Source organism: Oncorhynchus mykiss, chromosome 23 (assembly GCF_013265735.2).
Source record: "Oncorhynchus mykiss isolate Arlee chromosome 23, USDA_OmykA_1.1, whole genome shotgun sequence".
In the NCBI taxonomy this organism is placed as follows: domain Eukaryota; kingdom Metazoa; phylum Chordata; class Actinopteri; order Salmoniformes; family Salmonidae; genus Oncorhynchus; species Oncorhynchus mykiss.
In genome coordinates, this window is record NC_048587.1 from 50,009,166 (window position 1) to 50,024,933 (window position 15,768).

General features: G+C 41.8%; 2 protein-coding genes across 2 annotated transcripts; one reads left to right on the top strand and one right to left on the bottom strand.

The window, feature by feature from the left end:
* Positions 1 to 1,210: 1,210 nt before the first annotated feature.
* LOC110502940 (protein FAM104A) lies at positions 1,211 to 10,626 on the bottom strand. The gene is made up of 3 exons (XM_021581287.2): positions 10,056 to 10,626; positions 2,036 to 2,150; positions 1,211 to 1,952 (listed from the first exon to the last, which is right to left on the bottom strand). Exons 1-3 carry the CDS (start codon positions 10,070 to 10,072, stop codon positions 1,701 to 1,703), a joined length of 384 nt encoding a protein of 127 aa, XP_021436962.1. The 5' UTR covers positions 10,073 to 10,626; the 3' UTR covers positions 1,211 to 1,700.
* Positions 10,355 to 14,440, top strand: LOC110502942 (archaemetzincin-2). The gene is given in 7 exon segments (XM_036960729.1): positions 10,355 to 10,764; positions 11,819 to 12,104; positions 12,760 to 12,933; positions 13,080 to 13,208; positions 13,887 to 13,941; positions 13,943 to 14,009; positions 14,073 to 14,440. Coding segments are annotated over 7 exon segments (981 nt in total). The 5' UTR covers positions 10,355 to 10,689; the 3' UTR covers positions 14,268 to 14,440.
* The last annotated feature ends 1,328 nt before the right edge of the window (positions 14,441 to 15,768 follow it).

Sequence of the window (15,768 nt, forward strand, 5' to 3'; positions counted from 1 at the left end):
ACAAACAAAGCGTAATTTATATGGGCGCATTGTTACTGTTAAATGTGTACATATCATTTTTCAAGCAGATATGAACAATTCATTCATGTGTACGAGTGTCTCTTTCCATGAAAACAATGATTTTGCTCAAGAGACAATGCTTACTTTTCATGTGGCCTTTTGAAGATGTTCCAGATGCACTTTACTATGTTAACTATTGCCAAATTAACAAGAATGTGGAAAATGAAAAGGACAAATAAAACACTATTGAAAAGCAGTGTTTAAATAGTGGTTAAATTGCATAGACCAGTAGCTTTAACCAACAGCGGGCCAAGGCAGCATTAGTCATGCTTAATTAAGACATGAGAGCAGCTCAAAGGTGGCGTCACTCATTTAGGCAGACTTCTACCTAGTGACTCCTACAGACCAGTGGGAAAACATCTCCCTGACTCTCTCTATTGGAAAATACATGGAATTTGGTATGTTTTAAATGGAAGTGGGCCAGGGTTAGTATCTACACATTCTTGCAATGCAGTCCTGTATCTTATAAAAACCCTTGGTTTTTTTGTGTTCTACCAGAGGCTGTTTAGTTGAAGGTAAGTTTGTCTGGAATTCTGGGTCAGGTTAACTAACATTATAAAAGTACAACTCAAGTTATTCGAATGGTATTGTAAGATACAATTCTAATACATAACATTTGGTAGTCATGAGCAGCACAGATGTCAATTACCTAACAAGTATGCTGAGTGTACAAAACATTAACACCTGCTCGTTCCATGACAGACTGACAAGGTGAAAACTATGATCCCTTATTGATGTTACCTGTTAAATCAGTGTAGATGAAGGGGAGGAGAGGTTAAAGAAGGATTTTTAAGCCTTGAGACATGGATGTGTGTGTGCCATTGAGGGTGAATGGGCAAGACAATATTTAAGTGTCTTTGAACGGGGTATGGTAGAAGGTGTCAGGTGCACCGGTTTGTGTCAAGAACTGCAATGATGCTGAGTTTTTCACACTCAGTTTCCTCTATCAAGAACGGGAGAAACAAACAGCTCATTTCCATTGGAACATTCTGAACAATGGAGAATGTGGCCTGTTGTCACAGAAAAAATACTTCTGTGCAAGTGAGTGTAATCATGGTCCCCTCATTTTTTTTGTGGTGGGAGGATGAAGGTAACCACAGTGACTAATCAACACCAACTCACACTCAGCTTTGCAAACAAAACAGCATGATGAGTATTGGCCTGGACAAAAAACAGGCAGAATAAAGTGCTTCTCTTTATTAATTAGGATACAGCAAGCACTTTAGACACTCCTACAAATGTCTGTCAGTAGATAGCACCAGTGGTGATGTTAATGTCCAACAAGAAGTCACTAATTTAAGGAGACTAGCACAGAGCAGTAGACCCCCTCGGTAAAGTGCTGGAGTACATACATACTGCATATAGTAGTACCACAGTGGGTGGGCCATTGGATATGTAGGTGTGCTTCATGTATGTAAGATGTACGGCACAGGGACGATGGTATGGATTTGGCCCAGAGCCCAAAGGATGTATATCCTCATCTGCCACGTCATGGATGACAATAGGTTGAAGTTGCTCCTAGACACAAATCTGACTAAAGTTGATTCTAGATTTGAGCCTACGGGCAACTTCTACCTGAACCGACCCTGCCCAGTTGGGGCAACGGGGGTCAGGAGTGATGGGTCAGGGGTGAGTTGAGGTCACGTAGATCCTGGTTGACCTCTGGTCTGCAGACTGCTGAAATGGGCCTCCCTCAGAACACTGTTGATGTGGTCATAGGGAGTGCTGCCGCCATAGAGACTCAACGAGGAAATTGAAGGGTCTTCTTGCGAGGGACTGAGGAGACTCTGGGAAGTGCAGTTCTTCTGGCTCTGTGTACATGTGCTGGTGCTGGCTCCTCCCCCTGCCCTCTCAGGACTACTGATACCACTACTGCTGTCACTGCCGGACGACTGGAACAGAGAGAGAGAAAACAGGAATGACTTACAGAAAATACTTTTTGCACAAACCATCACAAGTGTGTGTGTCCTGTCACCTCAGAGTCCCAGACGTCTTGGCCCAGCTTGGACACCAGGGCGTGACCCTCCTGTCCCCCTCCTGACCTTTTCGCCAGCTGGTCCCCCTCATTGTCTCCACCCCGCCGCCGCTTCCTGTACACAGTGACAGAGAGGCCAGGGAGGGAGGAAGTGAGTTTGTGCCTGTGTTGCTCAGTCAATAGGGCATGGTGCTTGCAATACCAAGGACTGAGTTCGATTCCTGCTGGGGCCCCTCATACATAACATGTATACAGTAAGTTGCTTTGGATAAAAGCTTATATTAAATGGCATATTTTATTAGGCCTATATTGAGAAAGTGGGTGTACAGTGCATTCAGAAAGTATTCAGACCTTCACTTTTTCCTCATTTTGTTACGTTACAGCCTTATTCTAAAATTGATTAAATCAAAATTCCAGGTGTTTTTCCCTAGAACTGGCCGCCCGTCAGGGAGGTGACCAACAACCGGATGGTCACTGACAAAGCTCCAGAGTTCCACTGTGGAGATGGGAGATCCTTTCAGAAGGACAATCATCTCTGCGGCACTCCACCAATCCGGCCTTTATGGTAGAGTGGCCAGATGGAAGCCACTCCTCAGTAAAAGGCACATGACAGCCCGCTTGGAGTTTGCCAAAAGGCACTTAAAGGTGATAATGTCCTTGAGTGGCTGTTACGGATACCTGTATCCTGTGTGTGTGTGTGTATCCTGTGTTCTTTTCTCTCCTTCTCCCCTCACAGGTGAAAATCATCACTCCCCACTCAGTCACCAATCCAATCATCATCAATCAGAAGACACACCTCCTCCTGTTTCCTACCCTATCACAGTTCCTTTCCCTTGGTTTAAAAACCCTGTCAGTAGTTTGCTCTGGAGCTCAATCTCTCTGTAAATGCCATGTCTGTAGGTCTCTGTGTTTCACGCTCTCTTTGTGTATTAACCTATCTTTTGTTTGAGCACCTCCATAGCACTTTGTCCTCACCTGTGAGTATTGTTTTTGGTTATGGTGTTTGTTTGCTGGTGGGAAAAGGGGAAATCAAGACAAGTCGCCCATGGGCATACACTACCCGTAGGTAGACTTTGTTAAATACACTAGTTAGAACTGGGCGGACCACCCACTGTATTTTTGGTTAGTTAGTTAGCTGTTGTTGAAATAGGCTAGTCTAGCTTAGGGGTGTTTTTGAATACTTATTGTTTCTTTCCTTGGGTCCAGCTCAGCCCCTTTTCCTGCTTCCCCCCATTACCGTGTGTTTTCAAATAAACCTTGAGTTTGACGGTAGATTTCAGTTGTCCTGGTTATTTCGTTCACACTTTTGCTTTGTCACTATTATAATTTGCCTGAGTTATGTTACGGGTATCATTACCATCCCCCCTAGACTGTCGGGCCAAAAGGGATTCGTAACAGTGGCCCAGCCAGAGCCCGGACTTGAACCCGATCAAACTTTTCTGAAGACACCTGAAAATAGCTGTGCATCGACGCTCCCCATTCAACCTGACAGAGCTTGAGAGGATCTGCAGAGAAGAATGGAAGAAACTCCCCAAATACAAGTGTGCCAAGCTTGTAGCATCATACCCAAGAAGACTCAAAGGTGTAATCGCTGCCAACGGTGCTTCAACAAAGTACTGAGTAAAGGGTCTGAATACTTACAGTACCAGTCAAAAGGTTGGACACCTGCTCATTGAATGGTTTTTATTTTTACTAAGACATCAAAACTATGAAATAACACATATGGAATAATGTAGTAACCCTACCAAAAAGTGTTAAACAAATCAAAATATATTTTGAGACTCTTCAAAGTAGCCACCCTTTGCCTTGATAACAGCGTTTCGCACTATTTGCACTCTCTCAACCAGCTTCATGAGGTCACCTGGAATGCATTTCAATTAACAGGTGTGCCTTGTTAAAAGTTAATTTGTTGAATTTCTTTCCTTCTTAATGTGTTTGAGCCAATCAGTTGTGTTGTGATAAGGTATGGATGGTAGGAATGCACGATATATCGGTGAACATATCGGAATCGACAAATATAAGTTAAAAATGCCAACATCGGTATCGGCCCGATGTCTAGTTTAATGCCGATGTGAAAAACCGATGTCAAAGCTGACGTGCATACCTATATAACACAGATAGATGAGAACATCTTTGTATATAACGTAGGTAGGTACATGACATAATGATGCCACTTAAAATGTTGCACTACACGTGTAACACAGCATTCCTAACCTAGCCCACATCTGCTGTGTGGAACAAGCAGTCATTTGAAAGAGACAACTCAAAGGCGAAATCCATTAAAGCCAAGATAATGGAATTCATTGCCGTTCTCTGTCGTGGGTGATGTTGGCTTTCGCCAACTGGTCGAGCACCGGTAGACTTTTGTTTAAATGTTGGTACTATTTTTCAGATGTTGCCCTACTGTAGTTGCACAGTAATAGGTGTCACTGCTATTAGTTTCACGACTGACATTTGGACCAGCGTTATCAGCCCCATGAGCATGCGGAGTCTGACAGCACAGTGGGTCGATGAGGATTTCGTACGGAGGAAAGTCATATTGCATGCTCAGGAATATGCTGGTTGTCATACCACTGCTGCCATTTCAATGGCATTTGAGAACATGGTTGAAACTTGGAAACATGAATACACTAGCTAGCTCCATTCAAACAACTGACTCATGGCATTGAAACACCTGCTCAACAAAAACTGACAGGGATATAAACAAATGTGCACAACATTTGAGATCAGCTTTATGTGTGTATGGAACATTTCTGGGATCTTTTTTTTAGCTGATGAAACACTTTACATGTTGATTTATATTTTTGTTCAGTGTAGTATTCTAATTCCTAATTCTAACGCCACCGATTCTGTCACAACAGTGGAGTGCGCATGCCCATTCTGACTTTGCTAATGTTAAGCTAACCAGTTAGCTAGCAGCTAGTGTGCGACGTTAGTGCTGGCTAGTTTCTATGGAGTGAAGATGGCCCCTTTTCCAGACAAGGTGGATGTTCCTACTGGCCCTAATTGGCGAATGAAACAGTTGCCCTTGACAAAAGTTTGCCCCAGCGAAAAAACTGCCCACTCAGACTGTGAACAAGTGATTCGGTGGAATTCTCTCTTTACTGTGTCGCCACCATGTTCGATGCTATGTACAAGGACCGCTACTTCAATGCAGACAAGAAACAGAGTTTCCGTGAAATGCTACATTCGCAGCTGGACAAGATGAAAACGGACAGTGACAGTGCGCACCGAGGAAGAGGCGCAACGGACAGACAGAGCTGAAACTTCACTGCTTGACATGTATGATGAAATCCTGGTTGAGAATGAAACTACTGAACAAATGAACAACAAAACAGCACAGCAAGTAAGTGAAAGAAATAGGTTGATTGTTTTACAGGTAATGGGGGCATAAGTAAATGCCAACAAAATAACCAATTGTGTGCCGCCCTATGGGACTCCCAATCACGGCCAGATGTGATACAGCCTGGATTTGAACCAGGGACTGCAGTGCCTTAGACAGCTGTGTCCATATGTGTGTTATCGGTTTCTGGTTTTTTTTGCTAAGGAAAATATCAGATATCGGTCAAAAATGTAATATCGGTGTGTCACTAACGGGTGGTATACAGAAGATAGCCCTATTTGGTAAAAGACCAAGTCCATATTATGGCAAGAACAGCTCAAATAATCAAAGAGAAACAATAGTCCATCATAACTTTAAGACATGAAGGTCAGTCAATCAGGAAAATTTCAAGAACTTTGAAAGTGTCTTCAAGTGCAGCCCAAATAAATGCTTCAGACTTCAATTAGACACATCTCAACATCAACTTTTCGGAGGAGACTGCGTAAATCAGGCCTTCATGGTCGAATTGCTGCAAAGAAACCACTACTAAAGGACACCTAAAACCCACAAACTTTCAGATGCACAATTTAGAGCATCCTTACGGGCTGTATCACTACTGAGTACGGCAACTGCACCACCCACAACCGCAAGTCTCTCCAGAGGGTGGTGCGGTCTGCCCTCCAGGACACCTACAGCACCTGATGTCACAGGAAGGCCAAAAAGATCATCAAGGACAACAACCACTCGAGCCAGTGTCTGTTCACCCCGCACTACCATCCAGAAGGTGAGGTCAGTACAATCAAAGCTGGGACCAAGAGACTGAAAAACAGCTTACATCTCAAGGCCATCAGACTGAAACAACGATCACTAAACACAGAGAGGCTGCTGCCTACATACAGACAAACTCATTGACCACTTTAATAAAATGGATCACTAGTCATTTTAATAATAATAATAATAATAATAATATCTTACAGTATATACATATGAGATGAGTAATGTATTTTATACCATCTTGTCTATGCCACTCTGTCATTGCTCATCCATATATCTATGTATATATTCTCATTCCATTCCTTTACTTAGATTTGTGTGTATTAGGTAGTTGTTGTGGAATTGTTAGATTACATGTTAGATATTGCTGCACTGTCGGAACTAGACGCACAAGCACTTCGCTACACTCACAATAACATCGGCTAACGGCAGCGTAGTGGTTAGAGTGTTGGACTAGTAGCCGAAAGGTTGCAAGTTCAAATCCCCAAGCTGACACGGTACAAATCTGTCGTTTTGCCCCTGAACAAGGCAGTTAAGGCCGTCATTGAAAATAAGAATTTGTTCTTAACTGACTTGTCTTGTTAAATAAAGGTAAATGTAAAAATAACCATGTGTATGTGACTAATAAAATGGTATATTATTTGGAATGCCAAGAGTGTGCAAAGGGTGGTTACTTTGAAGAATCTCAAATATAAAATATATTTTGATTTAATTAACACTTTTTTGGTTACTACATGATTCCATGTGTGTTATTTCATAGTTTTGTTGTCTTCACTATTATTCAACAATGTAGAAAATAGTAAAAATAAAGAAAACCCCTTGAATGAGTAGGTGTGTCCAAACCTTTGACTGGTACTGTACATAAATGTGATATTTCAGTTTTTGATTTGTAATACATTTGCAAAGAATTATCAATATGTTTTTGCTTTGTCGTTATGGGGTAGGTTGCGCAGATTGAGGGGAAACAATTATTGAATCAATTTTAGAATAAGGCTGTAACGTAATAAAATGTGGAAAAAGTCAAGAGGTGTGAATACTTTCCGAATGCATTGTGTGTGTGTGGGAGAGAGAGAGGCTATCTCAGCCACAGCATTATAGTTATAGGAGCAGGCATGTGCTCAAATTTTCAGCCATGAGTATTACAACTTATCTGGGAAGAAAACAACCATGTGAAATATTGTTCAAGTTAAACTGATACGCGGAGAGATCAATTAGCCTACTTGAAACATTAACAAATGTAACACTGGCCACAGAGGTTAATGGTACTTCAATAACTATACTATAAAACAAAGATTAATTATATAAATAATGATAATAAAACAACTTTGGAGTACCTTCAATTAAATATTGGGCAAAAAGGAAACTCCGCTCCATCATTCATTGAATCAGATGGCTCATTCATCACAAAACCAACTGATATTGCCAACTACTTTAATGATTTTTTAATTGGCAAGATTAGCTAACTTAGTCATGACATGCCAGCAACAAACACTGACCCTAAACACCCAAGTACAACTGATCAAAATATGAAAGACAAGCATTGTAATTTGAAAATGTGAACAAAATTACTGTTGTCTAGCAACAATGACAAGCCACCTGGGTCTGACAACTTCGATGGAAATTTACTAAGGATAATAGCAGACGATATTGCCACTCCGATTTGCCATATCTTCAATCTAAGCCTACAAGAAAGTGTGTGCCCTTAGGCCTGGAGGGAGATAAAGTGATTATAAAAAGATTGTGGGAGTTGTTTTGTTAGACTTCAGTGCAGCTTTTGACATTATCGATCAGTCTGCTGCAGGAAAAAGGTATGTGATATGGCTTTACACCTCTGCTATATTGTGGATAAAGGATTACCTGTCTAACAGAACAGTGTTCTTTAATGGAAGCCTCTCCAACATAATCCAGGTAGAATCAGACATTCCCCAGAGCAACTGTCTAGGCCCCTTACATTTTTCAATCTTTAGTAATGACATGCCATTCATTGGCTTTGAGTAAAGCAAATGTGTATGTATGCGGATGACTCAACACTATACACATCAGCTACTACAGCAAGTGAAATCAATTCAAGACTTAAAAAAGAGCTGCAGTCAGAATGGATGGCAAAAGTCCTAAATATTAAAAACATTTAAAAGTATTGTATTTGGGACAAATCATTCGCTAAACCATAAACCTCAACTAAATATTGTAATGAATAACGTATAAATGTAGCAAGTTGAGGTGAATAAACTTCTTAGAGTAACCCTGGATTGTCACTGTCATGGTCAAAACATCTTGATTCCACAGTAGCTAAGGTGGGGAGAAGTCTGTCCATAATAAAGTGCTGCTCTGCCTTCTTAACAACACTATCAACAAGGCAGGTCCTACAGGCCCTAGTTTTGTCACACCTGTACTAAATCAAATCAAATTTTATTTGTCACATACACATGGTTAGCAGATGTTAATGCGAGTGTAGCGAAATGCTTGTGCTTCTAGTTCCGACAATGCAGTAATAACCAACAAGTAATCTAACTAACAATTCCAAAACTACTGTCTTGTACACAGTGTGAGGGGATAAAGAATATGTACATAAGGATATATGAATGAGTGATGGTACAGAGCAGCATAGGCAAGATACAGTAGATGGTATCGAGTACAGTATATACATATGAGATGAGTATGTAAACAAAGTGGCATAGTTAAAGTGGCTAGTGATCCATGTATTACATAAGGATAGTCGATGATATAGAGTACAGTATATACGTATGCATATGAGATGAATAATGTAGGGTAAGTAACATTATATAAGGTAGCATTGTTTAAAGTGGCTAGCGATATATTTACATAATTTCCCATTATTAAAGTGGCTGGAGTTGAGTCAGTGTCAGTGTGTTGGCGACAGCCACTCAATGTTAGTGGTGGCTGTTTAACAGTCTGATGGCCTTGAGATAGAAGCTGTTTTTCAGTCTCTCGGTCCCAGCTTTGATGCACCTGTACTGACCTCGCCTTCTGGATGATAGCGGGGTGAACAGGCAGTGGCTCGGGTGGTTGATGTCCTTGATGATCTTTATGGCCTTCCTGTGACATCGGGTGGTGTAGGTGTCCTGGAGGGCAGGTAGTTTGCCCCCGGTGATGCGTTGTGCAGACCTCACCACCCTCTGGAGTGCCTTACGGTTGAGGGCGGAGCAGTTGCCGTACCAGGCGGTGATACAGCCCGCCAGGATGCTCTCGATTGTGCATCTGTAGAAGTTTGTGAGTGCTTTTGGTGACAAGCCAAATTTCTTCAGCCTCCTAAGGTTGAAGAGGCGCTGCTGCGCCTTCTTCACAATGCTGTCTGTGTGAGTGGACCAATTCAGTTTGTCTGTGATGTGTATGCCGAGGAACTTAAAACTTGCTACCCTCTCCACTACTGTTCCATCGATGTGGATAGGGGGGTGTTCCCTCTGCTGTTTCCTGAAGTCCACAATCATCTCCTTAGTTTTGTTGACGTTGAGTGTGAGGTTATTTTCCTGACACCACTACTGTCCAGTCATGTGGTGAGGTGCCTCAAAGAGGGTCTTAAGAAAATTACAATTGGCTCAGAACAGAGCAGCACAGTTGACCCTTAAATGTACACGGAGAGCTAACAATACTATGCATGTCAATCTCTTATGGCTCAAAGTAGAGGAGAGATTGACTTCATCATTACTTGTTTTTGTAAGAAGTGTTGACATGCTGAATGCACATAGGTGTCTGTTTAAACTACTAGCACACAGCTTGGACACCCATGCATACCCCACAAGACATGCCACCAGAGGTCTCTTCCAAGTCCAGAACAGATGAGAGACGCACATTACTAAATAGTGTCATGGCTACATGGAACTCTATTCAACATCAGCTAACTGATGCAAGTAGTAGAATCTGATTATTATAGGTATTAGGTATTTTTGTAAGAAAAACACTCACCTGTTTTCTGTCAACATTTGGCAGACGATTGTCAGTGGGTTGTTTTGGTTACAAAGAAGACTCTGAGCACGTTCGGATGTAAAGGAACGACTCCTCTCCCTCACAACTTTTGGTCGAGCAAAAATCTATTTTCGTACGTACAGCAGAGCGTTCCCCGCACGACCAGTCAGGGCATTCTGATCTTATCTGGTTGTTAGCTTGTTGAACAGCTTCTTTGGTTAGCAAGGAAACAACCCTTGACTGGTTAGTCTTGATAATTTAGCATTAACTGTCACTATCCTAGTATGTATGCAGATTATGTCAGTAAACAAGTTACTTCTCGGTTAACGTCTCATCGTCTCTTTCCGCCGTTATAAACTATCTAGCTATAAGCTACTTTAGCTAGCTAACCAGCTAAACTTATAACGAAACAATCGAGAGATTCCTCCAATCTGTCAATTGAACTCGAGTTTTGGTAGTATTTGATAGCAGTCAAACTATCATTCGGTATTGGTGAGATGACAGATCAGAAAGAATACAATACTACGAATCTGATCAAGCTAGCGAGTGTTCTGCTGCTAGCTAAAAGACCCAGCTGAAAGTGTTTACGTGACGTTTGATGACGTAACGATCCAATAACCTGAAAATCGACCGAATGCGCATCTGCAAGCTCTACAGTAGGCTACATGTTGCATATAAGAGAGGCAGTTACCCTGTTAACTTGTCGCAGGTAAACAACCTTTTAGTTCTACAAATATTTATATTTTCTATGAAATTCCATTATTGTGATGAAAGTTTTTTTTCTAACTTTATATGGGAACAGAATGTGCCTGCATTGTGTGGTCCCTAGTGTTATGCTCTGTAATCCTATCTACCTGTGAATGAAAATAATGGATGTTACTGGTGGTTGCATGAAGAGGCATTAGAAGTTATTTGTATTCCTCCACCAGGTATGGAATTATAGGGACTATTTAAACAATCCTCATTTGTAAACTTGTCCTTTACCTTAAAGACAACATACAAAAAGCAAATTTTATTTATTTTATTTTTTATTTTACCTTTATTTAACCAGGTAGGCAAGTTGAGAACAAGTTCTCATTTACAATTGCGACCTGGCCAAGATAAAGCAAAGCAGTTCGACAGATACAACAACACAGAGTTACACATGGAGTAAAACAAACATACAGTCAATAATAAAGTATAAACAAGTCTATATACAATGTGAGCAAATGAGGTGAGAAGGGAGGTAAAGGCAAAAAAAGGCCTTGGTGGCAAGGTAAATACAATATAGCAAGTAAAACACTGGAATGGTAGTTTTGCAATGGAAGAATGTGCAAAGTAGAAATAAAAATAATGGGGTGCAAAGGAGCAAAATAAATAAATAAATTAAATACAGTTGGGAAAGAGGTAGTTGATAGGGCTAAATTATATGTGGGCTATGTACAGGTGCAGTAATCTGTGAGCTGCTCTGACAGTTGGTGCTTAAAGCTAGTGAGGGAGATAAGTGTTTCAATATGCTATATTTATTAAGAATGTCAGGAGGCTTTTAGTTTATTTTGCCTCAGCCCCACCCATAAACTTTGTCTAACCTGTATAAATGCAGTCTTATTCTCACCTGTCCCTGTGCCATACAAGGCTCTGGAAGATGCCCCAAGGTACAGATATTAAACTCTAATCAATACCATTAGGAGGGAGCTACAGTGTCTAGGCCTTTTGGGCAACTTCATCATACTCTTACCTCACTGTATGTCACATTCTCTGACCTTCCCCTGACTGATCCACAGATGCAGGTGATCCAGCACCCCGCAGAGACACTTCGCACAGCACTGGTGTCCAGCCGCTGTGACCTGACTGATCGCTACCATAAGTACAGTCGAGAAGAGCGGAGGCTCCTGGAGGAGTGTCTCTGTCTGGGGGATGGGTCCTTGTTCCGGCCCATCACTGTGCACTCTGTCTCGGACTGGATCCACTCGCACCCAGAGGAGCCACAGGACTTCCAGAGTTTCTATAGCAACCCCTACCCCAGCAAACCCATCAAGGGTCACAGTACTATCTACTTACAGATCATCGGTAGGTGGGTCCACACTCTTTCTGTTTTAGCCGTCTCTCAAGCTCTATGGCCTATTAATACTTTTTACAGAGATACAGTTTCTCTGCAGTGGCAAAATCCTCTGAAAATAACAGTGAATCATTCAGATGCCAATAGCTGGTGCACCATGGACAACAAACTCATTTGTGTGTGATTGAGCTGACCACTACTGTTGAGCCACACACATCAGCTACTGTAAGTAATCAGAGTTAAGGGAGCAGCTACATGGATTCAACTAAAGCTAAAGGTCATGAAAGATAGAATCTTTGAACTGCCACAGTTAAAGGCAGTGTAGCAACCAATACAGAGCATGCACGACTTGAACCTCTTGCAAAGAGGCGTGCATGCACCTAGTTTGCCACTCTGTGCTCAGAACAAGAACCACAAATAGGGCATACACTACCAGTGCATCTCATACTTTTTATTTCCTTCTGAGTCAGGTGCAAAGACCACACAAACAGCATTCGGGGCTAGAGTACAAACACCAGCATGTTCCATTGAAACCAATAGAGGACAACATTTTACAGTTGGTGTGCCACAGAGCTATATGGGAGAGGATTCTCCACCGAAATAATGCAAGGTGAAACATTGAGTGGTACTATTCAGCTATCCATCTCTATGTGTGTTGTTTCCCAGGCTCCTTTAGGGAGGCAGAGGCTGAGACAGGCCAGTACGTGAGGTGGTTGAGGGACTACTGCCAGGCCTTCTATTATTGGCTGGTGGTTAAGCTGTTGCCTCCAGTGACCGTTGCTGCCACAGGCTGTGCCTTCAGGGTCAACAGCAGTTCACACAACCTACAGATCCACGCAGGTGAGAGAAACCAGCTCACGACACCGGGTCATGGGCCAGGGTTCCGCTTTGTGGGGGGTTTCTCCGGTGTTATGAGGCCCTCAACTGGCCGATGTGGGTATAAAAATAATAAATAAATGAAAGGTGGTTGTCATTGTTTCTTTCAGGGGATTTGCTGTGGTTTCTTCAGAAGAGCAAACCGTAAGATGCCTTCGGCATCATGGGCATCACCATGATAGATCTCTACCCCAAAGATTCCTGGAACTTTGTGTTTGGAAAGGCCTCTCTCACTGAAGGTAATTAAACACACACACACTTTAATGTAGTTGTATTCCTATAATATGGAGTTATCCCATTGCGCATGTTGATTTTGTCCTTCCAAACCAGACGCGATCAAAAAAATAAATATCTGAACCAATATATTTATTTGGGGACAGGTCTAAACACATGAAAATGTATGGACATTTAGCTAGCTAGCTTGTTGTTGCTAGCTACTTTGTCCTGGGATATAAACGTTGGGTTTTTATTTTACCTGAAATGCACAAGGTCCTTTTTTTCTAGATTTTTGTAGAATTTTGACCCATTTTGAATCACACAAAATCATGTGTTCTCTACTCTGACAATTAATCCACAAATAAAAGGGGAAACCTAGTTAGTTTCTAGTAATCTCTCTTCAGTCTTCTTCTTCTTTAGATTTTATATGGCAGTTGACAACCAACTTTAAGTTGCATTAGCAGCACCAACTGGACTGTGGACCTCAGTTCATCTTTCAATCACCCATGTGGGTATATGCTCCTAAAAACCAATGAGGAGAGGCAGGACATTTCATCCAAACAAGCAGTTTGGATGAAATTATTGAATAACGTGAATGTGTACATATATTTTGCAACGCTCACACGCGCAAACACAGGCGGTGTGGTCAGCATGTTACTCAAACAAAAATTATACATTGACTGAACATTTTCTTTCTGCAGGAATGGGAGTTTTCAGCTTTGCCAGGTACGACGACAACTTCTACTGCAGGAGTTACGTGTATCAGGCCTTGTCGGGGAGACTACTCTGTGTTTAAGGGCTACTACAGCACTCCTATCACGAGGGTGGCCTATTGAACATAAGTCTGATCTTTGGCCCTGTCTAGAAATGGATTGTTATTGGTTCAGTCTTATCCCCTACATTTATGCCTATCCCTCCTCTGTGTTTGGTTCCAGATGGTCACCCATGAGATAGAGCACATATTCGGGGTGAAATACTGCCAGTGGATGCAGTGTGTCATACAGGGTTCCAACCACCTGGAGCACTCAGACCGCGGGCCCCTGGACCTTTGCCTGGTCTGCCATCGGATTCAAAATGGCTGACAGATACAAGGTAAGCACGTAATTTGCATCGACTTTGATTCACTGTATTCTGTAGCCTGGTTGCCAGTCTATTTCCCATACTACAGTGTAATGGGGTGACTCTGGAGTGGCTACAGTGCCTTCGGAAAGTATTCAGACCCCTTGACTTTTTCCACAGTTACAGCTTTATTCTAAAATTGATCAAATAAAATAAATCCTCAGCAATCTACACACAATACCCTATATTGACAAAGCAAAACAGGTTTTTAGAAATGTTGACAGTTAACAGTGCATGTCATAGCAAAAACCAAGCCATGAGATTGAAGAAATTGTCCATAGATCTCCGAGACAGAATTGTGTCGAAGCACAGATCTGGGGAAGGGTACCAACAAATTTCTGCAGCATTGAAGGTCCTCAAGAACACAGTGGCCTCCATCATTCTTAATCCTCCTGCTGTGTTCCTGTAGAATTGGAAGTTTTCTCTCTGAAAACTGTAGTTAATTTAATCTGATTGTCATAAGGTTCCATGACTTTGTCCACACAGGGCATCTGAACACACAAAATAAACTTTTGACGATTTTCATTACATTTTGGGTGTTTTATTTAACTTTTTTACACCTGTGGTGTTCCCATTCAAAAATGACCGGTCATTATAAATGAATGGGTGACATTACAATTAGTGTATAAAATAGAGTTCAGGCACATGCCAATTCATCAGATGGACACACTTCCTCTCCCAGACCCCCACATGCATGTGTATTTTGAGCACACACACACACACCTCACTCCCCTTCTTGGCTTCCATGGCAACCCCACGGGAACCTTTCCCCAATAGAATCTTTCCCCCACGGGAACCACACCTGTTGGCATTCTCACAAACAATAGCAACATTGTTTCAATAATATATAGAACTTTCCTCACAGTTCTGGTATATAAAGCTTTTTTGAGGCCTTGCTCACAATTCTTTCTGTGGCAGCACAATGACCAAACGATATACTGTATGTAAGGCTCTTGATCATATCTTTGTTCATGACACTGGTGAGAAGGAGAGAGTCCTTGTTAAACCTCGACACAAAGTAGTCTGTGATAAATAGCACAATATGTTTCATCCGAGTATTCGTTACAGTCAAAATGATCCATACATTATGCTTTTTGTACTCAAAAACAAGTTGTATGAGCTCAGGTCAATGAGGCCTACAGGTCATAAAAAGCTAAAACAAGTTCAAAACTTGTAATGTTCACAAGAACTTAAGTTGATAAAACGATCTAACACAACATAAGGTGATAATATATGTATTAACACAGAATTAATTAACATGAAACGAACACAACATGAGGGTTAAATGGAAGAAGTTTGGAACCAGGAAGACATTTCCTAGCTGCCTGGCCAAACTGACCAATCGAGGGTGAAGGGCCTTGGTCAGGGAGGTGACCAAGAACCTGATGGTCACTCTGACAGTGCTCTAGAGTACCTATGTGGAGATGGGAGATCCTTCCAGAAGGACAACCATCTCTGCAGCAC